This window comes from Culex quinquefasciatus, chromosome 2 (assembly GCF_015732765.1).
Source record: "Culex quinquefasciatus strain JHB chromosome 2, VPISU_Cqui_1.0_pri_paternal, whole genome shotgun sequence".
NCBI lineage: Eukaryota > Metazoa > Arthropoda > Insecta > Diptera > Culicidae > Culex > Culex quinquefasciatus.
The window spans coordinates 200,220,475-200,247,748 of NC_051862.1; the positions used below are offsets into that span (position 1 = coordinate 200,220,475).

Here is a 27,274-nt window from a genome sequence, read left to right on the forward strand (position 1 = left end):
GTCTATACATCAATCGAAAGATCGCAAGAAAAGCTTTCACATGAAGGAAAAAGCAAATCATAATGATTTTTTGGCTGTTAACCAATATCAGACCAATAACAAATTTTGTTATGATAACATAAACTGTTATTAAACTCCTATGCAAAAAAATGATTTTTCAAGAAGATTCCGTAACACTTTTTGTTATTTGAATTTTTTTTTTATTGAAATGGCATGAATTTTGTTATTACCGTCTGCCCGGGACTTCGTGTACCCATAGCAATATGTATAATACTGATTCTCAATGTTTGTTTTCTGAACTTCCAAGGCGTCTTCTTCGCTATTACAGTATTTTATAATGTCGTCGCCATCGTGCTAACTTGTCGTACGTGCATTTTGGGCCAAATTGAGTTAAGAACGCCATATTGTGCAGCTCACAATGCCTCACCTTTTGACCGTCACAGATCCCCAAAATTCGATTTCAATCCTGAGATATTCAACAAAAACCGAAAAAACTCCGTGCATTTTTGTCACTTTACATATGAAAGTAGTTTCAATCTTGTCGTGCTATCTTGTCACTCCATTAAAATTGATGTAAGTGCGACAAAAGGCCAAAGGGATTTCAGGCCAGGAAAGTCAGGATGCGTTTGTCGCACGTACTAGCTAGACTACCGTAAACATTTGTAATTATAACTCGGGACTCCAGCAACCAACTTCAACCAAACTTTGGGACAATGCACAGAATGGTCAGCCAAACAAAACGTGTTTGTTATTGTTTACATTGCGTGCTCTCGTTTTTGTATATTCAAGGTCAAACATTAAAACGCGTTTTTCTCGGAACTTCGAAATGGCGGGTGCGACAAGATAGCACGACGACGTTGATGTAATATATGGGTAATTCTCCGCCAACTCACACAGCAGTTGCCCTGACCCCTCTTCGATTTGCGTGAAACTTTGTCTTAAGGGGTAACTTTTGTCCCTGATCACGAATCCGAGGTCCGTTTTTTGATATCTCGTGACGGAGGGGCGGTACGACCCCTTTCATTTTTGAACTTGCGAAAAAAGAGGTGTTTTTCAATAATTTGCAGCCTGAAACGGTGATGAGATAGAAATTTGGTGTCAAAGGGACTTTTATGTAAAATTAGACGCCCGATTTGATGGCGTACTCAGAATTCATCGAAAAAAACACTATAAACGTTTTAAAAATTCTCTCATTTTCCGTTACTCGACTGTGACGAGTTATCGCGATTTTACGAAAAAAAAGTTTTGAAAAAGTTGGTCGTCGTTGATCATGGCCGTTCATGGTCACCCGCGACAGACACGGACGACGAAACAAAGAGAAACGCAAAAAGTACACGAAATTTTAAAATGAAAATTTTTGTTCTAAATGAAAAAATGACCCTTCTGGGTCAATGTAGATTCGAAAAGTACATTAAATTTCCCATAAAATGACATGATCCAAAATTTTTTACAGTCGAGTAACGGAAAATGGGAGAATTTTTAAAACTTTTTGAGTGTTTTTTCGAAGAAAAATACGTTTATTCGGAATTGTGAGTACGCCATCAAATCGGGCGTCTAATTTTACATAAAAGTCCCTTTGACACCAAATTTCTATCTCATCACCGTTTCAGGCTGCAAATTATTGAAAAACACCTCTTTTTCGCAAGTTCAAAAACCGCCCCTCCGTCACAAGATATCAAAAAACGGACCTCGGATTCGTGATCAGGGACAAAAGTTACCCCTTAGGACAAAGTTTCACGCAAATCGAAGAGGGGTCGGGGCAACTTTTCCCGATTTCGTGTGAGTTGGTAGAGAATTACCCATATATTATAATATAAAATAAAACCAGAATAATATATTCGGCGTAATATTGAATGTTTAACACTTTTGAAATGTAAGTCTCTATTTAAAAAATTAAAAAAAAATTTCGAAAAGATCGAAAAATTTTACGAATGTTTCAAATTTTAACATTGTAAATCGGACCATTAGTTACTGTGATATCGACGTTAGGAAATTGTGGGTTTTTAGGGTGAAACTTAGAAAACATCAATTTTCCTGTTTTTTAATCCTTGGCATGGCAATATCTCTGCAACGAAGGGTCGTATCAACAAAGCTCAAAAAAGCTAATTATAGAGAATTTTCTCAGCTTTTCAAAAATATTTTTTCAAAAGAAGGCAAGCATGTGCATTGATTTAAAAATGAAAAACTACAACTATTTTCAAAAAAGTTACCTAAAATTGGCTTTGACATAAAAACGGTGAACTTTATCAAAATTTTACTAGAGAAATTTTTGATTGCAAATTTGATTTTACATCGAAAAATGAAGTTGAAAAATCGTTGCACCCATTTTTTGATTTTTTGAAAAAATCAGTATTGATTCAAAAATTCATAACTCGCTCAAAGATTTTATGCACAACCTGGAAATTTCTAAAAAGTAGGCATTTAATGACCTCTAAAACATATAAAAGAATAAAAAAAATAAAAATAGTTTTTTTTTTGCAAATCAAGTTTTAGTGACAAAAAGTTAATTAAAAAATCACCAATTTCTTTTTTTACCGTGAATCATTTTTTTCAGTGTAGTCCATATCCATACCTACAACTTTGCCGAAGACACCAAATCGATGAAAAAAATCCTTCAAAAGATACAGCTTTTTGAATTTTCACTTATCATTTTTGTACGGACAGCTGCCAAATTTGTATGGAAAATTATATGGACAAACTAATGATGCAAAATGGCTTCTTTGGGCATACCGAAGGCAAAAAAATGAAGTTTCAGCCGGATTAAAAAAAAAAACAACAAAAAAATCAAATGACCGAAATCTGAGAGAATTGCTCTGCTTTGGTATCTTCAGAAGTGTTGTTGTAAATGGAAAGGGGCAACTTTTGGTTTGGTTGAAAATGAGGTTGGTTCACGGTGTTAATGGTGATTTTTTATCGTCATTAGGAAAAGGAGATGAATACTGCAAATAGATTTTTTGTGTTCAATTCAAGTATTAGGCAACAGTTTTCTGGACATTTCCGGAGCCATCATTCGGAAACTTCGTACTGACTTGCTCGTAGATCAATTGTTTTAAAACTTTCCCACATAAGAATCCATCATTTTCTTACACACATACCAAGTACTTTGTTCAACGGCGCGGCAACAACTATTTCCAACCGAAATTTCCATTTCACAATGTATCCGTTCAAACACTTTCTTCCCCAAAAAGACCAATCAAATCAGTGGCGCCCGCACACAGATGCTCACATGAAAGAAATATGAGCAAACACATCAGAAAGCTGGGAACTTGTTATGGGCCAAAATGCCCCGAAGTAACGTAAATCGAGCAAAGTTCAGCCCCGGACGAGACGCCGGCACACCAAATGTTCAACAATGATAGAAAATGTGCTATACGCCTCAAAGTTCGACACACACACACTCAGAACTAATACTAACTAGCAACTTTGGGGGGTCCAACTTTTCCCAGGCAAAAACCAAAAATTAAATGCAAGCTCAGAGTAAAGTTGCCGGCTTTTTGTTCAAACAACGGAACGGATAAGCCGAGGCGCGCGGGACTCGCTGGAAAACCCCCTCGGAGAAGCGGAAGAGGAGGATGTGTTCGTAGAAAGGAAAGTTTAATATTTCACTAATAGCTGGCAGGGCCAAGAAGTTCACCGATATGCTTCGCTTTACGCACGACGGAACCAGCAGCTTCTTGGCCGGGACAGGCCCCGGACCCGGACCAGACTCACCACAAAAGAAAAGGCAGCAGAACCTGTGATGTGATGAATTTTAAATGCACAACCAGGCACGGAAAAGAAGTTTGTCGCTTTTTTATTTTGTTACTTTGGTCTTTTTGGTCATTTTGGTCATTTTGGTCATTTTGGTCATTTTGGTCATTTTGGTCATTTTGGTCATTTTGGTCATTTTGGTCATTTTGGTCATTTTGGTCATTTTGATCATTTTGGTCATTTTGGTCATTTTGGTAATTTTGGTAATTTTGGTCATTTTGGTCATTTTGGTAATTTTGGTAATTTTGGTAATTTTGGTAATTTTGGTAATTTTGGTAATTTTGGTAATTTTGGTAATTTTGGTAATTTTGGTAATTTTGGTAATTTTGGTAATTTTGGTAATTTTGGTAATTTTGGTAATTTTGGTCATTTTGGTCATTTTGGTAATTTTGGTCATTTTGGTCATTTTGGTCATTTTGGTCATTTTGGTCATTTTGGTCATTTGATCATTTTGTCATTTGGTCATTTTGGTCATTTTGGTCATTTTGGTCATTTTGGTCATTTTGGTCATTTTGGTCATTTTGGTCACTTTGATCATTTTGTCATTTGGTCATTTGGTCATTTTGGTAATTTTGGTCATTTTGGTCAGTTTGGTCATTTTGGTTAGTTTGGTCATTTTGGTCATTTTGGTCATTTTGGTCATTTTGGTCATTTTGGTCATTTTGGTCATTTTGGTCATTTTGGTCATTTTGGTCATTTTGGACATTTTGGTCATTTGGTCATTTGGACATTTTGGTCATTTGGTCATTTTGGACATTTTGGTCATTTTGGTCATTTGGTCATTTTGGTCATTTTGGTCATTTTGGTCATTTTGGTCATTTTGGTCATTTTGGTCATTTTGATCATTTTGTCATTTGGTCATTTGGTCATTTTGGTCATTTTGGTCATTTTGGTCATTTTGGTCATTTTGGTCATTTTGGTCATTTTGGTCATTTTGGTCATTTTGGTCATTTTGGTCATTTTGGTCATTTTGGTCATTTTGGTCATTTTGATCATTTTTGTCATTTTGGTCATTTTGGTCATTTTGGTCATTTTGGTCATTTTGGTCATTTTGGTCATTTTGGTCATTTTGGTCATTTTGGTCACTTTGATCATTTTGGTCACTTTGATCATTTTTGTCATTTTGGTCATTTTGGTCATTTTGGTAATTTTGGTCATTTTTGTCATTTTGGTCATTTTGGTCATTTTGGTCATTTTGGTCATTTTGGACATTTTGGTCATTTTGGTCATTTTGGACATTTTGGTCATTTTGGTCATTTTGGACATTTTGGTCATTTTGGTCATTTTGGTCATTTTGGTCATTTTGGTCATTTTGGTCATTTTGGTCATTTTGGTCATTTTGGTCATTTTGATCATTGTGGTCATTTTGGTCATTTTGGCCATTTTGATCATTTTGATCATTGTGGTCATTTTGGTCATTTTGGTCATTTTGGTCATTTTGGTCATTTTGGTTAGTTTGGTCATTTTGGTCATTTTGGTCATTTTGGACATTTTGGTCATTTTGGTCATTTTGGTAATTTTGGTCATTTTGGTCATTTTGGTCATTTTGGTCATTTTGGTCATTTTGGTCATTTTGGTCATTTTGGTCATTTTGATCATTTTTGTCATTTTGGTCATTTTGGTCATTTTGGTCATTTTGGTCATTTTGGTCATTTTGGTCATTTTGGTCATTTTGGTCATTTTGGTCACTTTGATCATTTTTGTCATTTTGGTCATTTTGGTCATTTTGGTAATTTTGGTCATTTTGGTCAGTTTGGTCATTTTGGTTAGTTTGGTCATTTTGGTCATTTTGGTCATTTTGGTCATTTTGGTCATTTTGGTCATTTTGGTCATTTTGGTCATTTTGGTCATTTTGGTCATTTTGGTCATTTTGGTCATTTTGGTCATTTTGGACATTTTGGTCATTTTGGTCATTTTGGACATTTTGGTCATTTTGGTCATTTTGGTCATTTTGGTCATTTTGGTCATTTTGGTCATTTTGGTCATTTTGGTCATTTTGGTCATTTTGATCATTGTGGTCATTTTGGTCATTTTGGTCATTTTGGTCATTTTGGTCATTTTGGTCATTTTGGTCATTTTGGTCATTTTGTCATTTTGGTCATTTTGGTCATTTTGGTCATTTTGGTCATTTTGGTCATTTTGGTCATTTTGGTCATTTTGGTCATTTTGGTCACTTTGATCATTTTTGTCATTTTGGTCATTTTGGTCATTTTGGTAATTTTGGTCATTTTGGTCAGTTTGGTCATTTTGGTTAGTTTGGTCATTTTGGTCATTTTGGTCATTTTGGTCATTTTGGTCATTTTGGTCATTTTGGTCATTTTGGTCATTTTGGTCATTTTGGTCATTTTGGTCATTTTGGTCATTTTGGTCATTTTGGTCATTTTGGTCATTTTGGTCATTTTGGTCATTTTGGTCATTTTGGTCATTTTGGTCATTTTGGTCATTTTGGTCATTTTGGTCATTTTGGCCATTTTGGTCATTTTGGTCATTTTGGTCATTTTGGTCATTTTGGTCATTTTGGTCATTTTGGTCATTTTGGTCATTTTGGTCATTTTGGTCATTTTGGTCATTTTGGTCACTTTGATCATTTTTGTCATTTTGGTCATTTTGGTCATTTTGGTAATTTTGGTCAGTTTGGTCAGTTTGGTCATTTTGGTTAGTTTGGTCATTTTGGTCATTTTGGTCATTTTGGTCATTTTGGTCATTTTGGTCATTTTGGTCATTTTGGTCATTTTGGTCATTTTGGTCATTTTGGTCATTTTGGTCATTTTGGTCATTTTGGTCATTTTGGTCATTTTGGTCATTTTGGTCATTTTGGTCATTTTGGTCATTTTGGTCATTTTGGTCATTTTGGCCATTTTGGTCATTTTGGTCATTTTGGTAATTTTGGTCATTTTGGTCATTTTGGTCATTTTGGTAATTTTGGTCATTTTGGTCATTTTGGTCATTTTGGTCATTTTGGTCATTTTGGTCATTTTGGTCATTTTGGTCATTTTGGTCATTTTGGTCATTTTGGTCATTTTGGCCATTTTGATCATTGTGGTCATTTTGGTCATTTTGGTCATTTTGATCATTTTGATCATTTTGGTAATTTTGGTAATTTTGGTAATTTTGATCATTTTGATCATTGTGGTCATTTTGGTCATTTTGGCCATTTTGATCATTTTGATCATTGTGGTCATTTTGGTCATTTTGGTCATTTTGGTCATTTTGGTCATTTTGGTTAGTTTGGTCATTTTGGTCATTTTGGTCATTTTGGACATTTTGGTCATTTTGGTCATTTTGGTCATTTTGGTCATTTTGGTCATTTTGGTCACTTTGATCATTTTTGTCATTTTGGTCATTTTGGTCATTTTGGTAATTTTGGTCAGTCAGTTGGTCATTTTGGTTAGTTTGGTCATTTTGGTCATTTTGGTCATTTTGGTCATTTTGGTAATTTTGGTCATTTTGGTCATTTTGGTCATTTTGGTCATTTTGGTCATTTTGGTCATTTTGGTCATTTTGGTCATTTTGGTCATTTTGGTCATTTTGGTCATTTTGGTCATTTTGGTCATTTTGGTCATTTTGGTCATTTTGGTCATTTTGGTCATTTTGGTCATTTTGGTCATTTTGGCCATTTTGGTCATTTTGGTCATTTTGGTAATTTTGGTCATTTTGGTCATTTTGGTCATTTTGGTCATTTTGGTCATTTTGGTCATTTTGGTCACTTTGGTCACTTTGATCATTTTTGTCATTTTGGTCATTTTGGTCATTTTGGTCATTTTGGTCATTTTGGTCATTTTGGTCATTTTGGTCATTTTGATCATTGTGGTCATTTTGGTCATTTTGGTCATTTTGGTCATTTTGGTCATTTTGGTCATTTTGGTCACTTTGATTATTTTTGTAATTTTGGTCATTTTTGTAATTTTGGTCATTTTGGTCATTTTGGTCATTTTTGTCATTTTGGTCATTTTGGTCATTTTGGTCATTTTGGTCATTTTGGTCATTTTGGTCATTTTGGTCATTTTGGTCATTTTGGTCATTTTGGTCACTTTGGTCACTTTGATCATTTTGGTCATTTTGGTCATTTTGGTCATTTTGGTCATTTTGGTCATTTTGGTCATTTTGGTCATTTTGGTCATTTTGGTCATTTTGGTCATTTTGGTCATTTTGGTCATTTTGGTCATTTTGGTCATTTTGGTCATTTTGGTCACTTTGATTATTTTTGTAATTTTGGTCATTTTTGTAATTTTGGTCATTTTGGTCATTTTGGTTAGTTTGGTCATTTTGGTCATTTTGGTCATTTTGGTCATTTTGGTCATTTTGGTCATTTTGGTCATTTTGGTCATTTTGGTCATTTTGGTCATTTTGGTCATTTTGGTCATTTTGGTCATTTTGGTCATTTTGGTCATTTTGATCATTTTGGTCATTTTGGTCATTTTGGTCATTTTGGTCATTTTGGCCATTTTGATCATTGTGGTCATTTTGGTCATTTTGGTCATTTTGGTCATTTTGGTTAGTTTGGTCATTTTGGTCATTTTGGTCATTTTGGTCATTTTGGTCATTTTGGTCATTTTGGTCATTTTGGTAATTTTGGTCATTTTGGTCATTTTGGTCACTTTGATCATTTTTGTCATTTTGGTCATTTTGGTCATTTTGGTAATTTTGGTCATTTTGGTCAGTTTGGTCATTTTGGTTAGTTTGGTCATTTTGGTCATTTTGGTAATTTTGGTCATTTTGGTCATTTTGGTCATTTTGGTCATTTTGGTCATTTTGGTCATTTTGGTCATTTTGGTCATTTTGGTCATTTTGGTCATTTTGGTCATTTTGGTCATTTTGGTCATTTTGGTCATTTTGGTCATTTTGGTCATTTTGGTCATTTTGGTCATTTTGGTCATTTTGGTCATTTTGGTCATTTTGGTCATTTTGGTCATTTTGGTCATTTTGGTCATTTTGGTCATTTTGATCATTTCGGTCATTTTGGTCATTTTGGTAATTTTGGTCATTTGAACATTTTGGTCATTTTTATCGTTTTGGTAATTTTGGTCATTTTGGTCATTTTGGTCATTTTTGATATTTTCTTATTTTGATATTGTGATACTTTTGTAGTTAAATTTCATTTGCTGGAATATACGTTGTTTCTGTAAATTTTTTAGGCTAAATTGGGATGTTTTAGAAAGTTTGCCATATTTTTAATAATTTTTCCAATAAATTTCCTTTCCGTGCATAGTTTCCCCACAGAGTTACTCTTACGAAGAGGACATGCTGTTACCCGAAGAAGGACCAAACTGTTGCGAAACTTGAAAGCCATTAAATCACTTTGGCCTGCGGCACCCATTTTGGTTTCGCAAGAAGGACAACGACGTTCTCATTATTTCCCCATAAAACTTGAATGACTTATACGAAAATTGATTTTATTCAATTAACAGCTAACCGGCGTCGCACTTCTTGCTCGCTGCTTCGCTCCGTCGCTTCTCCGTTATCAACTAAACACACAACAATATGACTCTCGCTCTTTCTCTACTAATGAGGTAATAATTACGCCCTAAAATGGAATCTTATGTACAGAACCCTGCGGGGACGAGGGATATGTGTGTCTTTAATCCACCTGTGGAAAAGGGTGCGCCACCCCGGTTTCCACCGTTTGATGGCTTTTCTCTCTAAATAATATCACCAACCGAACGTGCTCACCACGCGTTGGCATAAAGGTAGTAGTACAATACACTAATCCTAAGCAGGTTTTGGTTGTGATGGTTGAGTGTCTTTAAGTCCCATCGCTAGCCTTTTGCGACAGCAAATAAACTAAAGTAGGTATAAAAAAAAAAAATCTCCAAAAACATAACAGAAAATAATTATTTTTGTAACAAAAGAAGGGGCAAACATTTTCAGGCGTAGAACTTTTCAATCACGTCCTTGTACTTTTCCTGGACGATGTTGCGCTTGACCTTCAGCGTTGGTCCTGTAAGACGAACACTTAATGAGTTATCAAATCTTTGATAAATGAGAAGAATAAAACTCACCAAGTTCTCCTCCGGGCACGGAAAAGTCAACCGGCAGCAGCGCAAACTTCTGGATTTTTTGAGCGTTGGAAATGGCCTTCTTGTTGGCACGATCGATGCCCTCCTGGATGGCTTGAAGAACCTGTCACGAAAAAAAAAATCCTCAAATCACAATCAACTTCCCAAAAAAAATCCTCAACTCAAACCCACCTTCGGACACGGCCCCGCCGCCACAATCTGGCTCAGCTTGGTGTGCTCCACGCCCAGCCCCTTCACCCAGGCGGCCGTCTCCGGCGCAAGCTCGTCCTTCGGCTCGCCGCTGTCCAGGTTCATCTGCGTTTTGAGCGTCACCAGCATCGTCAGGAACTTGCGCTTATCGCCGACGAGGAACGCGTTGCTGACCTGCATCAGCTCGTTCTTGACCAGGTTCTCGCAGTGCACCGGCGGGATGTTTTCGCCACCGGCCGTGATGATCAATTCCTGAAGGAGGGGGAGGGCGAATATTGCAATTTAATGATCATTCTGGTTCAATTTCATGAAGTTTGATGTGTCGCATGACTGACTTTTATGGGACTTTCCAAACTGTCCTCAGTGGGATATCCGGAACCTGTTCCGAAAATACCGGATATGCTAAAAAAAGTGTTCAAATAGTCCCTAATGTTTTTTATCTCAATTTCATGATGTTTGATATGTCGCATGATTGACTTTGATAAGACTTTCAAAACTACCACTACTGGAATGTCTGGAACCTGTTCCGAATCGACCGGGTATGGCCAAAAAGTGTTCATGTTATTTCTAATGTTATTATTTTTGAATTTCATGAAGTTTGATATGTTGCATGATTGACTTAGATCTAATGTTCAAATCTGTCCCCAGTGGGATTGTCCGGAACCTGTTCCGAATCGACCGGAAATGGTCAAAACAGTGTTCAAATAGTTCCTAATGTACTCCTTTTTTCAATTTCCTGAAGTTTGACGCGTCGCATGATTGACTTCGATCAAACATTCCAAACTGTCCCCAGTGGGAAGTCTGGAACCTATTCCGGACGAACCGGAACTGGTCAAAACAGAGAATAAATTTTATCTGATGGTGTGCTCTTTCAATTTCATGAAGTTTGATATGTCGCATAATTTACTTTTATAAGACTTTTCGAGTTGTCCCTCTCCGGACATCCGGAACCTGTTCCGAAATTACCGGATATGGCCAAAAAAGTGTTCTCTAATGTTATTCTTTTTCAATTTCATGAAGTTTGTTATGTCGCATGATTGACTTTGATCAAGCTGACCTCCAATGGCCACCCAGAACCGACTCTGACCACCCTTAAACGCATCCAATCCTTACCTTAATCCTTCCCGTGATGTAGATAAATCCGTGCTCGTCCACGTAGCCCACATCTCCAGAGTGCAACCACCCCTCCTCGTCAACGGCGTCCTTTGTCTTGGCCTCCTCCCCGACGTAACCCATCAGGATGTGCCGACCGCGCATACAAATCTCCCCGTGACCTCGCTCATCCGGCTTGTCGATCTTGGTCTCACAACCGCCCAAACTCTTACCGATCGTGGCAAAGTTGTAGCTGTCCGGAGCGGTCAGCGAGTGGGCACCGGACGTTTCCGACATTCCGAACGCCTCCATGATCGGAAGATCCAGGCTCATGAAGTATTTCTTGGTTTCCGGGTCCATCGGGGCGGCCGCCGTGACCATGGTCAGACAGCGGGACAGACCGAGCGCGTCCTTGACCTTCGAGAGCAGGAAGTTCCGGATGAACCGGTAGGACAGCGAGTTGGTTGGCTTGCCCTCCATGGCGTTCAGGTGATGCTGCAGCGTTACGCTCTTGGCCCAGCTGGAGATCATCTTCTTGGCGGCTCCGCTCTGCGCTCCGACGGCCAACATCTTCTCCTGGATCTTCTCGTAGACGCGCGGGACGGCCAACATGCGCGTCGGTTTGGCCTCCTGCAGCGTGTTGATCAGCGTGCCCTTCATGGCGTCCTTGTCGGCGAAGTAAACGGTACAGGCGAACTGCAGCGTCAGGAAGATGTCCACCATCTGGGCGGCGACGTGGCTAAGGGGAAGGAATGAAACGAGGACTTCGCTTCCGTACTGGATCTGATCGAGCCGCTTGCCGATCGTGTACGAGTCCCAGGTCAGGCTGTCGTGGGACAACATCACGCCCTTCGGATTACCGACGGTACCAGACTGCGAAAATTAGAAGCTTGCTGTTGAACACATTCAAAATTGAGGTTATGTCCGTATACTCACGGTGTACACCAGACAGCAGCAATGGTTGATGGCAATGTTGGCCAACCGGTTCTGGAACTCCTCCTCCACGTCGTCGGTGTTCATCTCTTCCAGGTCGGACCACTAGCAAGAAAGAAAAATAAACAAGAAAACTCTAATTAACTTCAACGGTTCCCGTTCTCCCTGAAAAGCCACGACATATTTGTACCCAATTTGGCCAATTTCCCTTCGCGGCCGTCCCACCCGTCCGTAATTCCCAAGACACAATTACGGTTATGATGCTTTTGCCACCTTTTCCCTTCGCAGCGACGATGATGCCGATGATGATGGCGATATCAACCGAAATAAACCCGGAAAGTGGCGCAAGAACCCCGTAATCCCCGGCCGTCCCACCACTCGAGCGTTTGCGGGACCGAAAAAGGTACCCGGCCAAAACAAAAAGCGAACCAAGCCAAAGTTCAATGTGATAACATTTTTGTCAATGGATTTTCCACTCGACACGGGACCGCCATTCGTTATGTCCACGTGGTGCGCCGGTGGGTTGGGGTTCCGTCAGGTGGGAGCCCTGCTGCCAATAATGGCGCGACGAGAGGAGTTATTCGCTCGATAGCTCTTGGCACGAGTCCATTTTGCCACTTTGGGGTTCGGGCAGCAAAAAAGGACAACGCGGATCGAGATAGCACGAAGACCTTTTGCAGCAAGAAGCTGCGATGACAATGATTGGGAAGGCTCTGGCTCTGAAAAGTCTCGAGTGTCAGCCCATGACAGCAGCAGTCAATTTTGTCTCATTTATGGTGTCCCATTTCGGTTGACTGAACTGCAATCGAAATTGAGCAATCGGGAGATAAATTAAGCGGTGGTGAATGAAAATGTTGCGGAACTAACAGTCGGTGGTACAAATGAGACAGAAATTCGGGAGAGTGAGACAAGATTGTCGATTGGACATAATCAATATTTAAACTAGTCTACATTGAGACAATCTAAGCCGTCAGGCTTTCAAGCGAACGATTATACATTTCTTGTTAGATAGACTTATTGGTTCGCCAATCAATAAAAATGAGACAGATAAGCCGGTTGGACATAACGACTTTTCTTAATGGTGGGACAGATTCATGCAACAACCCTTTCAAAAAATGAAGCAACTGTCAAGTAAGTTGACCATTCTTGGTGAGACACATCTGTCCCATCAGTCTGCAAACCAGAGCATAAAAATGAGACAAATAATGATCACTTGGCATTCAATGTCTGTAAAATGAATAAATAATGAAACAATTTATGTCTTGAATTGTTTTCAAACAGATAATGGGACAGGTTGGAAGATTGAACACATTCAACTTTAAGTCACGCATACTATAATTTTGAGACATATTTGAACATTTGGCATTAACAAGATTCCTCAAATAAACTGTGAATTCCCAAACTCCTAAAATTCCTCCAAAAATCTCAAATTTGCGCAAATCTTGCCGGCAAAATTATTCCAAACACATCGCGTCGATGCTGGGCGCGCCTTCCCAAAGATTGAAGACCTTGGCATGCGGTCACATGTCCTACTCCCACCCGAATCTCCCCCGGGTATGTCCTTCCGGAGTCATCTGGCACACGTGGCCACCCCAAAACCGATTGGCCCCATCCATCCTAGCCCCAGAGAGCCCTTCTTCGGGAACCATAAAGAAAGCGCGTAAGTCCCTCGACGGCAGGCTCCAGCGAAACGACCGATGATTTATTTGTGGCCATTATTTATGATACATGTACATTAAAGTGTTTTGTGAAGTATTGGCTCCATCACAGAGGCACCGCGCGCGCCAACACTGCAGAAGCCCTGCAGGCTTCCGGAGAAGCGACACAGTCACGAGGGACAAACTATGTTGGCTGCCGTTGACGACCCACGCAGTGGTTTCAAAATCTCGAAAAATAGCTCAAAACTTACTAAGAAACAATATTTGCTACCAGATTGTGACATTTCAACCAATTTTAATCAATTTTACCTAAATTGACGGTCTTTGCATTTTGGCCGCGTTCCAACGACAGGTCACGATGGCGTCGTGGTAACGACTTTGCCCGTCAATCAGGCGGCACGAGTTCGAATCCCATAACTTTACCAAGCTTTTTATCTCACTATTTTTTTTTCTCCGGGTTAATACTGCAGATCACGACCTGCCTTATGACACCGCCCCACCTAGTTTATCGATACCGGAAGGAGGACGCCTCCCGCCATAAAGCAAAATGTAGAGTAATTGAGAAATAAACATTTCACGCCATTGCGACGTCGTCGGTGGCATCGTCGTCGCGATGACAAATACGAGATAATGTACTGGATGAAGAAGGACTATACAAGGGGGGGGTCTCCTCTACCACCCAGCGAAGGACCGCAAAAACTGTAATCAACGGGCGGATGAAAAATGGCCCCCGTTGCAGGGAGTCAAGTTAGAAGGAGAAAAAAACCGGAACGTGTGCGTGGTTAGTGGAAAGATTGCTTGCTGTAAAATAATGGTAATTTATGACAGGTTTGCGGCATCCTCCCCCCCTCCCCGGGTACAGGGTGTCAACGATGGGCGTGGAAAATGATGAAACATGTGACAAGATTGCAAATGAGGCTAATTTGCCGGGTGCAAGGATATGGCGCGGAGGCTGTTTTTGAGTGACAAGTGAGTGTAAAGAGAGATACAGCATATTGGTTAAAGGATGTGGCGGGGGTTGTGGGGATTTATGTGGGGAAAAACTAATATCATCAATTTTGTTCCACATTGGGAACATCATCAATTATCTTTGAGAGATAGAAACTAAGAAACAAATGACAAAAACAGTGGTACATTTAACCAAGGTTTACAAAGAAGTACAATAAAGAACAATAGATATAAAAACAAATAGATTCGAGAAGCAAAAGTAAATAAAATAAGAGAAAAAAAAAACAAAACAAGAGCTAAGTTTTGTCCATACAACGATCCATCCAATTTTGCGAGCAAGTCACACAAAATGGGCAGTTGGATATTTGAAAATTGGTGTCTTCGACAAATTCATAGGTTATCATTAAAAATGCCAGTTCTTTATTTTACAATTGGTCACCAAACGTTTAATTCTTAAATAAAAATGTTTGACCATTGATTTTTATAATTTCAGAGGTCAGGTCAGAGGCATCTTTGGCAAAAAAAAATCGGAAAATAGATTATTATAAAAAAGATCTGTTTAAAAAATCAGAAAAAAAAAGATTTTTGGAAATAAACATTTTTATAAATAGAGATTTTAGAAAAAAAAATTCTTGGAAAAAAAGTTTTTCAAAAAAAATTGAAAAAAGAATTTCAGAAAAACAGAAGATTTTTGTAAAGAAATACGATATTTGGAAAAATAAAAATTTGGGAAAATAAGATTTTTGGAAACTGAGCAATTCTCTACGAAATCGGTAATTTTTCTTAAATTATAATTTTTGTATTTTTTAATCCGACTGAAACTTTTTTGGTGCCTTCTGTATGCCCAAAGAAGCCATTTCGCATCGTTAGTTTGTCCATATAATTTTCCATACAAATTTGGCAGCTGCCATACAAAAATGATGCATGAAAATTCAAAAATCTGTATCTTTTGAAGGAATTTTTTGATCGATTTGGTGTCTTGGGCAAAGTTGTAGGCATGGATATGGACTACACTGAAAAAAAATGATACACGGTAAAAAAAAATAATTAAATAAAAAAAATTGAAAAGATCGGAAAATTTCACGAATGTTTCATATTTTAACATTGAAAATCGGACCATTCGTTGCTGAGATATCGACATTAGAAAATGGTGTGTTGTTTGGGTGGAACTTAGAAAACATCAATTTTCCTGTTTTTAAACCTTTGCATGGCAATATCTCAGCAACTAAGGGTCGTATCAACAAAGTTCATAAATGCAAAATATAGAGAATTTTCTCAGCCGTTCAAAAATATTTTTTTCAAAAGTGCTCAAACTTGTGCACTAATTTAAAAAAATGAAAAACTGCGACTATTTTATAAAAAAGTCACCTAAAAATGGATTTAACTTGAAAACGGTGCACTTTATCAAAATTTCACTGAAGTACTTTTTGATTGCAAATTTGATTTTACATCGAAAAATGAAGTTGAAAAATTTTTGCCATTTTTTCGATTTTTTGAAAAATTCAGTATTGATTCAAAAATTCATAACTCGCTCAAAGATTTTTTGCACAACCTGGAAATTTCTGAAAAGTTGGCATTTGATGTTCTCTAATACATATCAAAAAAAAAAAAAATAGTGTTTTTTGCAAATCAAGTCTTAGTGACAAAAAGTTAAATAAAAAATCACCAAAAAATTTTTACCGTGTATCATTTTTTTCCAGTGTAGTCCGCATCCATACCTACAGCTTTGCCGAAGCGCCAAATCGATCAAAAATTCCTTCAAAAGATACAGATTTTTGAACTTTCATGCATCATTTTTGTATGACCAGCTGCCAAATTTGTATGGAAAATTATATGGACAAACTAATGATGCGAAATGGCTTCTTTGGGCATACCGAAGGCACCAAAAAAATTTCAGTCGGAATAAAAAAAAATACAAAAAAAAATCGAATGACCGAAATCTGAGAGAACTGCTCAACTAAAGATTATTGAAAAAATATTACAATTTTTGAAAAAAAAACATTTTTGGTCGAAAATAAGATTTCCAGATTTTTTAGAAAATTATGGATTTGATTTTTTTTAGAAAGAAGATTTTTGAAAAAAAAAACATATTTTAGAACACAAAGAGACTCTTTGTATTCATAATAATGCATTCTTCTAAAACGCTCAACCAAACCACAATATTTTAGAAAAAGAACAGATTTTTGGAAAAAAACGATTTTTGGAAACAAACAAATTTAGAAAAAAAAACTTGGGAAGATGCAAATATTTTTTGATGTTTATGTTCCTCGACTCTGATCAAAGGCCAAGGGCGAGGGGGAGGGCGAAGGTTGTGGTGGGCAAAAAAAATAAAAAAAAGCATAAAAATTTAAGTTACGGTTTCAACATTTTAATTAATGATTTTTCAGATCAATTTTGAAGGGGGGGGGGCGACATAAACTTCAAAAAATATTTGCCACGGTCTTATGATAAAAAAAAAATATTTTTTAGTAAGATTTTTGAAAAAAAAACATTAGGGTAAAACATGATTTTTGGGAACTGTAATTTTTTGGCGAAAGAGTTTAGGATGGTTTTATAAATAAAATGTGATATTTGGAGAAAATTCAAAATATTGTCCAAACAAATTTGAAAATATAATTTTCAAAATCATAAAATGCCTATTAATTAAAAGGGTTCACTTTATAAAAAAAGAAGTTTTTGATTGAAAATTTGATTTTGCCTCTGAAAAAAAAAACAAAGTAAACGATAATGAACGAATAGCAAAATTAAAATTTGGTAAAAAGCGATAAATAAAACAAATGATATGTAAAAAACAAACAAATTTAAATCAAAAGATACGAAAAGTAAAACATAAAAATCCTAAATAGGCTGGTACAAATTTTATTTAAAATTTTTGTCTTCAGAGTTGGTCTGAGAAATTAAGGGGCAAAAAAATAAAATTTTCAAAAAACTTCAAAATTTTAATGGAATTTGAAGTGCAAATAGCAGAAATCAATTTAAAATGCATTCCCCTGCATTAAGAATCATTTAAACTAGTGTAAAATGCATAAAAAAAACTTTTCCCATACAAATGTAGAAAGTATACCCGAGCAGACGGAAATAACTTGGGAATAACAATGTTTGATATTTGAAAATACTATGCCAATAACATTTCATGTTATTTATAACAAAATTTGTTATTCGTCGTTATGATTTTTTTGTTATTAGATTGTTATTGTTATAACAGACTAATAACATTTTTAGTTATTCTTCGAATAAATCTTTGTTATTATTTTTTGTTATTTTAACAACTAATCTGATCATCCTAATAACAGTTGGAGGTATTCGTCCATAACAAAAAATGTTATTCCAGAGTTGTTTTGGCATTCAATCAATATCAGACCAATAACAAATTTTGTTATGATAACATAAACTGTTATTCAACTCCGATGCAAAAATGGATTTTGCAAGAATATTCCATAACGCTTTTTGTTATTTTAACAGTATTTGTTATTGAAATGGCATGAATTTTGTTATTACCGTCTGCCCGGGATGGTTTGTTATTTCAATATTTATATTTTTTTATTTTTTTTTTTTTTGTAAAAAAAAATATTTTTAACCCTCTAGTTATTAAGGAAAATTTGGAAAAAGGGGGTAAAAAAATTGCAATGGCCTTAGTTTAGTTTTTTCCTGAAATATCTTGAAAAATAAACACATCGAGAAGGCTTATATCAAATCTCTTAAAATATCTAAATGGATTCCAACGATAATTGATTCCCTTTCGACACCACCGAGCTATAAAACTCCAACTACAATTAATCCAAATTGACCATCAATTCCCCAGAGTCGAGCACTTTCTGCAACTATTCTTCTTCGATTCGAGCATTCAAGAGGGGGTTACCTCAACCATTTCCCCAGCAGCGTCTCCAACTTCGATTTACTTCTCTCACCTAGTTGGAAAAATAAAGAAAAACCAGGAAAAGTGCTTACCATTGAAGCCAAACCACCCGTTGCAATATTAATTCGAAAATTAGTCCGAAATGAACTTGGATACCTTTGTTCCTTTTTTCGCTTCCAGCTGTATTCTTTTCTAGTGAAAAGTAGCTTCTTTCTCCAAAAAGGGGCCCCTCATTGTGATGATAATCTCAATAAAATTCTAATTGAATCGAAAAACTGCCTGCGGCTTTGGGGCTCCCTTTCAGAGCTTTTTTTCAGTTTTTTAGCTCGTTGTAGATTACTTACTTTGTGACTCTGTGAGTGTTCTTCCTCCGTCTCAACTCAGGTAACGCTATGTGTGGCCTCTGTACCTTCGACGACCTCATGGATCTCATTTAGTCAGAGGAGGGAAAATCCGAAACGGTTCCACGTAGGAGGCGGAAATGCTGGAAAATCACAAAAGTTTTTCGCCGAAAAAAAAGAGAGAAACTTTCTGCACGTTCACCGAATCACTGCTGTGCAGTCTGAGTGGGGTTTTTTCCCAGGAATTCCAGCGTTTCGTTACTTCGTCAGTTGTGTGCTATCTTGTGACAACGACCATTTAGTATTTTTCGAGAAAATCGATTTTTAAAGTTTTTTGGTAAATAATTGCAAAACTATGAATGATAGAGCCAAACTTTTTGAAGCAATCGGTTTGTATACTATCACTTAACAAACGCTCCAAGTTTCAACTAATTTGGTTACACCAGTTAAAAGATACAGTAAAAAATGTAAACAAAAATCTGAAAAGCACGTGTCACAAGTGTGTTTCGAAAGTAAAATTGTACTACGTGTCACAAGTGTGCACAGAATTCCCATACAAACTAAAATAAGCTCAAATCAATGGTTAAATTGATTTAATCAGTATATTTTTATAAACAAAAGGTTGCATTGCCTTTAGAAAGAATGTGTATACATAAATTTGTGAAAAACTAGAAAAAATTTCCACATTTTCCAACAACATGTATGACGTGTCACAAGTGTGCACAATCATTTTGATGATAATTTGGTCTATGTCACATGTGTGTATTGTGATATCCGGGAAACGGAAGCGAGTTTCCAAAATCGGGTTAAAGCATCTTGTAGTGTTTGTTAAGTATAGCAAAACGTCATCATTAACTCATTTTCGACCAAAATGGTCTATGTCACAAGATAGCACACAGCTGACGACTTGCCCACCGAGTTCGGGACGTCGTCATTAGTGTGTCACACAGCTTCCGAGCTGCCGAGCTCATGAAAAATTTAAAGCCCAGTCTCCCAATCAACCAGGCATGGCAACCGCCGGAGCAAAGGTAGACTACTTGCACAAAGGTTGGAGGGGACTGGGGGCAAAATGAATTGGGACTTTGGACTAACCCCTGAAAGAGGTATGAATTGCTGCCAGAGCAGAGAGAGCCGTTTTGCGCAGACATTGTCGTAGGAATGCTGGAGATCGCTGAGGAGGTTGGATTTTTTTATGGATTAGACTTAGAAAAAACATATTTTGTGATCAATAGTTTCCAAAATATCATGGGGATAAAAAACTAATTATTTGTAACCATTTCCAATCCATTTCTCATTTAAATCCTTTCCATCTCCAGCGTGACCCCCCACACACACCGTTTGCTAGAAACATACCGTTCCTTCCCCGTCTCGCAATGAAGGTAGGCAATGGGAACAATCTTTATTTAGCTTTTCACTTCCCATCCCCATATTTTCCCCCACCTCTTTCCCAACAACCGTTGAGTCAGACGCGGCTGGGTTCCGGACGACTCCCGACGTCCTGATGAGTTGCCCCCTCACACGGCGGATGTTCCCCAGGGTGAAGCAGTTCTCTACGGAATCGATATTTTTTTTTTAATTTTAATTTTTGTATTTTTTAATCCGGCTGAAACTTTTTTGGTGCCTTCGGTATGCCCAAAGAAGTAATTAGTTTGTTCATATAATTTTCCATACAAATTTGGCAGTTGTCCATACAAAAATGATGTATGAAAATTCAAAAATCTTTTGAAGGAATTTTCTGATCGATTTAGTGTCTTCGGCAAAGTTTTAGGTATGGATGTGGACTACACTGAAAAAAAAAATGATATACGGTAAAAATTTTTTTGGTGATTTTTAATTTCACTTTTTGTCACTAAAACTTGATTTGCAAAAAACACAATTTTTATTTTTTTTAATTTTCTGATATGTTTCAGGGGACATAAAATGCCAACTTTTCAGAAATTTCCAGAATGGGCAAACAATCTTTGACCGAGTTATGATTTTTTGAATCAATACAATTTTTTTTTCAAAAAATTTAAAAATTGGTCGCAAAAATTTTCAATTTTATTTTTCGATGTAAAATCGAATTTGCAATCAAAAAGTACTTTAGTGAAATTTTGATAAAGTGCACCGTTTTCGCAGTTATTCATTTTTTTAAATTAGTGCCCATGTTAGCCCACAAATCAAGACTAACATTTCAAAGAGCGTAATAATGAATGTTTGGTCCTTTTGAAATGTAAGTCATGATTTTTTTTTTGAAAATATTGTTTTCGAAAAGATCGGAAAATTTCACGAATGTTTCTATTTTAAAGTTAAAAATTGGATAATTAGTTGCTGAGATATCGACATTAGAAAATGGTGGGTTGTTTGAGTGAGACTTAGAAAACATAAATTTTCCTGTTTTTTAAACCTTTGCATGGCAATATCTTAGCAACTAAGGGTCGTATCAACAAAGTTCAAAAAAGCAAAATATAGAGATTTTTCTCAGCTCTTCAATAATATTTTTTTTTAAAGTGAGCAAACATGGGCACTAATTTAAAAAAAAAATGAATAACTGCGACTATTTTGAAAAAAATACCTGAAAATGGTAAATTTTTTGCAACCAATTTTTCGATTTTTTGAAAAAAATTGTATTGATTCAAAAAATCATAACTTGGTCAAACATTTTTTTTGCCCATTATGGAAATTTCTGAAAAGTTGGCATTTTATGTCCCCTAAAACATATCAAAAAATAAAAAAAATTAAAATAGTGTTTTGTTGCAAATCAGGTTTTAGTGTCAAAAAGTGAAATTTAAAATTCACCATTTTTTTTACCTTTTATCATTTTTTTCAGTGTGGTCCACATCCATACCTACAACTTTGCCGAAGACACTAAATCGATCAGAAAATTCCTTCAAAAGATACAGATTTTAGAAGTTTCATACACCATTTTTGAATGGACAGCTGCCAAATTTGTATGGACAAACTAAGATGCGAAATGGCTTCATTGGGCATACCGAAGGCACCAAAAAAGTTTCAGCCGGATTAAAAATTACAAAAAAAAAAATCGAATGACCGAAATCTCAGAGAATTGCTCGCTGGGGAAGGGGTTTGTGCGGAGGTTGAACTCGCTCGCGGGAAAATAATCCATGAACAACAACAGAATTGGAGAAGAAAAGTCAGGAAAATTACTGTGCGAGAAGAGCACTGCGCGACAGCGGAAAAATGGGGAATGAGAAAATAAATTGTGCCTGTGTGGGTGGAAGAGGGCGGGGGGGGGGGGCGTCGTCCGTGTCTGTGCCGCCATTGGGAAGTTATGAGGAAACGATGATGAAGGGAACCCTCCACGTAGTATGAGACAGAGCGAAAGAGAGTGCAAGCGAGTTAATTAGATTCCAGTTTTTCTGTATTTACTTTTTTTTAAAGGTGTGCAAGAGTGTGTGTTTACGTCGTGGAGGAAATTTTGCCGCGGGCAAGACGTGAAGCTTGTTTGTTTGTTTGCTCGAGTGCATTTCAACCGCCACGGGACGCCACTGGTGCACGTGACAGGTTGTTTGCAATCTGGGTTGGAATGTGTTTTTAGAAAAATATGCTATGGAAGATAAAACAACAAGTCTCTTTTCCAAAACTAGAAACATTGAAAAAATGTGGAAATAGTAGTTTATGCAACAAGTTGCAAAAAGAGGATTTTTTCAGCACGAGTCGTACATTTATCCAACGAGGTTCACCGCTACCACGTGGGTGAGAAACGGCTGGAATATTCAATTGCAAACCATTTGTTAACTAGAAACATTTCGAGCAATGCATTGCAATGCTGGTATGATTTAGTCGAATTCATCATTTGGCGTCGCGGTGTGCATCATGCTTTCATAGCATGCTAAGGAAAATTTGATGCTTTTTCAGGGAAAACCGTTGATTCCGGAGACATACGATTGTTTGCCGATGCGCCAGGTCTCCATATTCTCTATTCCATATATTCTTCTTCTTTTGTTCTCCAGACCATTCCCCTTAGGCCTGACCATACCAGAAGTTGGCGCGTGATTTTCCCAGACCTGTAGGAGCGTTTGAACAAAAAGTTCCAATTTCCCATAGTAATTCCCATGCAAACTTTAACCCTGATGCGCGCAGCCAGTTTACAACCAAATGAGCTGATATTTGGCATGCAAGTCCCTATGGACATGCCCTACAAGGGGAACCACACAAAAACTGGATTCGAGAACTTTTTGAAAAACGTACCCACCCTACTACACATGGGAAAGTAAATGCATAAATTATGTATCTTAAAAGGGATTTTCTGATCGATTCGGTTTCTTCGGAAAAGTTGTAGGTTGTGATTAAACCTTTCGGAAAAAGGTACACGGAAAAAAAAGATTTTTATTTAAACTTTTTATTAGTAAAATTCAAATTTCCAAAATACTTATTACTCAATTTTTATTTTTTTATATTTTAGAAGACTAAAAAAATACATCTTCTGAGCCATAACAAAGTGCGTGATGGTGCAAAATCCGGTTTAGGGGATATGATTTTTTCAAAACATGTTTTTATTGAAAATATCGAAAACCTAAACAAAAAAATAGATTTTTTTTAAGCAAAATCAAATTTTTATTTAAAAAATACTTTACATTTTTTGAAAAAAATAACCATTTTCAAGTAAAACCTACTTATAGGTATACAATTTCGATTTCTTTTTGCTTTATAATTTTGTTTACATTTTGCAAATACTTCTTGAAAGAAAAGCTCAACTGAAAAAAAAACAGATTTTTGGAAAGATGAGAAAATTTCCTACAATTGTTACAGAGACTTTGAAAGTTGGGCAATTACTTTGTGGGATACAGCCTTACAAAGAACTCTAATTGAAGAAAATGTTTTTTTTTATAATGTATTGTTACCTAACGATATTACGGAAACTTTTGGTCCGGTTTTCAATGTTAAAAATTGAAACTTTTGTGAAATTTTCTCACCATTGTTTTTTTTTCAAAATTTTGATAAGTTGGTCTGAACAATACAATAAGGACAACTATCTATATATTGTAGACATTTCCCAAAGTAAAGCGTGATTTTAAAATTTTATTTATTTGTTAATGAAGAGATCAGAAAAAACCCAGTCTTATACAAATTATACTTTATCATAATATCATCTAGCTGTTATTGAATTAGTTTAACAAACAAAAACACACACCTGTAGTGCATGCCTCATTGCGCAGTTTTTGCCTTCCTCACCTCACTGAGGCAAGGCTATAAAATCACTCGAAAAATGAACTTCTTAAATACACCTCCTAGATACACAGAAAAAAATAATGTAAATTTGGAAGCTGTAATTTTGGAAGGTTGAATATTACCTCTTTTATGATGTAATTTTACCTCAATTTAGACTGAAAAAGTGACATTACACCAGAAAAGTGGTAAAATAACACATTTCCAGAGGTAAAATTACACCTTTTTTCTGACATAAAAGATGTACCCCTTCCCAGATGTAATATTACCATGATTTTTTTTTCTGTGTATACCTTCACGTATACCTATCGACTCAGAATCAAATTCTGAACAAATGTCTGTGGGGATGTGTGTAGACACGATTTTTTTCCACAACTGACTGAACCGATTTTGGATCCGCCTTATTCTGTTCGTCTTGGGGTCCCCTAAGACCCTATTATTTTTTTATTTTGTTTAGTTAAGTATTTAAAAAGTTATGCCAAGAAAAAGATTTTTGTAGATACAAAAAGGGTGATTTTTTTGCATAACCTCAAAAGGCCGGGTCTTTTTGTTTACGTGCGAGAGTCGCGCCAGATGCGAAACGCCCGGTTGCCATATTGCTTCAAATGAGAGTCTGCATGTTTTCTGGAAAAGTCTGTATCAGGTATATATTTTTTTCTTAAACTTATTTTCATTATTACTTTGTAAATGTGAGGAAGGCACCACCCACCTAATGGTGGATTAAGAAACTTTTTTTTTGTTGGCAAAAAAATCAATATCTGACACATTCCTTAAAAGTATCGAATTGAGAAGTATCTATCAACAGTAAAAATATGTTTTGTGGATATTTTAAAGTTTCTAAACAAAAGCGGTTTATAGATATTGATTTTTAAAGAAATAATTTGTGCCCACTTGTTAAAAAATAACAGTTCATTGGCAGTTTTTGTGAACTAAGCCATCCTTACTTTTTTTCAAATAGGTATGCAAATTGATTCAAATATGAGACCCTCGGATTTTTCAAGGAGTTTTGGTTGTAATCAAATTGTTTAATTTTAGAGAATTTTAATATCTTTTAAACTTGAACAGTTAGATTCTTATACGTTTTTTGAAATGAGATCATTTAATAATCAGGATTAATTCTAGTACAATTTAGTTCAGTTTTGTTTTTGCCAAAGCTGCACATTTTTTTAATTTTTCAAACTTTATAATTATATTAAAATAAGAATAATTAAACAACATTTGAAAAATAAGTCACACGCTCGAATTTTTTTTTATTTTGTCTTAGTTTTTGATGAACAATTTATAATTTTAAGAAACATCGTTTAGTATTTTTCACTAACTGAAAATTTAGGTTTTTTTTTATATTTTTTTAAATACTTTTAAATGTCAACTTTAATCTTATGGTAGGGGGGAATGACTGTCCTGAAAATTAGTCAAGGGGGGAATTAAACGAAAAAGGTTGATAACCACTGCTTTGGAGTCTTCTTTTACATTGTTTTTGCATGTAATTCAATCCTGCACAAATCAGCACGTTCTATAAAAACTTCTAAATGGTGTTTTCAGCTAAAATCTAGTGAAAATTAGTTAAGTAAGAAGTGAGTTTCGATAGAAAATGTTGCACAGTAATTTGATAAAATAGTGAAAAAAGCCAAAAACGGAGCATTCCACCAGACACCCACTTACATCCGAACATTCCCAAACAACATCGCTCCCATCAACACCACCCACAATGGGACTGTGATCCACAATAAATTGAAATCAACAGTCAACTCCCACGACAATCCGGGGGACACTCTGTTTCTGTTATACCATCCCAACATAATGCAGGATAAAAAAAAGGAACCAACCAAAATTGATACACACATCTCCCCCTTTCCCAGAGCGGAACAACTCGAAACCCTGGACCCGGTGGTGTTCCCCAGGAATTGTCCCGGGGGAAATTTATTGCGTCACCGGTACGTACTCTACACGCACAATACGTTCGTTGTTCGGTAGTACATCACAATCAACCAACCAGCAGCTCGGGTCGAGTCGTTGTGGGTGGAAATGGAAACAATTCATTCTGCTGCTCCTTTCGTGCTCCCGATCTCTGCGATGTAATCAGAGACCAGCAAGAAACTGGGGGAGAAAGAAAACTTTCAATTTCATCCTGCGAGGAGGAAGCGCTTCTGGGAAAGCCGCAATACTTTCACCAAGATCGAAATGATGAAAGATGAATGAGTTTGCGTGTTGTCGTCCCCGGCCGGGGACGTGGACTCTTTTCGCCGAAAGTCAAGATGGCATCGCATGACAAGCGTGACATTGTGTGCCTTTGGTTTTCCCCCCTTTATGCCAAGGGAATGACATACTTCTGTAGTCCCGCAAGACAACGCAAAAACCACCGGAAATTGCTTCCCGGGGAGGCGAGATTCAAACGGCCTTCTTACCCGATAGTATCCGTCCTCGGGTTTGACGTAGGGCGCGTACGGGGCCGTCGTTTGGATCACGGCCTTCAGGTGCGGCACCTTGTCCTTGATGGCGTAGATCTTCTCCATCTGCTTGGCGTCGTCCACGATGACCACGTTGGACCGGGAGCTCTCCAGCACGTGCTGCACCGATTCGGCCGAGTTGGTCGTATAAACACCGGCAATGATGCCACTGAAAACAAATGATTGATTATTTTCAAAAAAAAAACTCATAAGAGAAAAAGACAGTTTTTCTTACCCGGCGTGGATCGCGGCCAGTTCCGAGACGAACCATTCGGGGCTGTTGAAGGCGAGCACGCTGACGGTGTGGTGCGGTTCCAGGCCCAGCTTGATAAACACTTTGGCCATCTTGTGCACGCGCTGCTGGTATTCTCTATGATGGGGAAGGGGAATAAATGGAAGCAATGAGCAAATTGATTGGCCATCGATTTATTATTATTATATGTCGGAGGCAAGGAGGGAAAATGTTGGAGTGCGTCCAAATCTGCAGGATTTTTATCGCTAGAAAAGAGGCAGCAAGGAAGGCAATTTTTCTTCCATAATTCTGCCATTTATTTAAAATGTCGCAGTGAATTGTCAATGTTTAAATAAGGCAATATTTTTAAACTAATATAAGAAACCAACTTTTTCACACTTTGATTTTTTATTTTTATTTTCATTTGATTTTTTATTTTTATGTTCAAGAAATTAAATTGGAAAATTAATTTAAACTTCCCCCAAAACAATATGGTTCTATTTGGATCCTGTCGCAAGATGCATCGTTAGCAAAAGTGGTCTAAAATATAAATAAATAACGTTTTAATAGATCAGTTCTGAACACGCTATATTTTATTACAGGAGCAAGATATCACCATACTTTGATGGAGAAAGTTTTAGA

The 27,274-nt window shown here is 36.8% G+C and overlaps 1 protein-coding gene across 3 annotated transcripts in view; it reads right to left on the bottom strand.

Moving 5' to 3' along the window:
• Nucleotides 1-9,126: 9,126 nt before the first annotated feature.
• Nucleotides 9,127-27,274, bottom strand: part of LOC6043470 (very long-chain-fatty-acid--CoA ligase bubblegum) — a 58,014-nt gene continuing 39,866 nt past the window's right edge. For all 3 annotated transcript variants that reach the window (XM_038253148.1, XM_038253149.1, XM_038253147.1), the window contains exons 3-9: nt 26,636-26,770; nt 26,359-26,569; nt 11,985-12,086; nt 11,070-11,921; nt 9,939-10,208; nt 9,750-9,870; nt 9,127-9,688 (exon numbers count right to left, since the gene is read on the bottom strand). In XM_038253148.1, the coding sequence (XP_038109076.1) occupies nt 9,615-9,688; nt 9,750-9,870; nt 9,939-10,208; nt 11,070-11,921; nt 11,985-12,086; nt 26,359-26,569; nt 26,636-26,770 (1,765 nt within the window). In that variant the 3' untranslated portion in view covers nt 9,127-9,614. The remainder of the gene's footprint in view (nt 9,689-9,749; nt 9,871-9,938; nt 10,209-11,069; nt 11,922-11,984; nt 12,087-26,358; nt 26,570-26,635; nt 26,771-27,274) is intronic.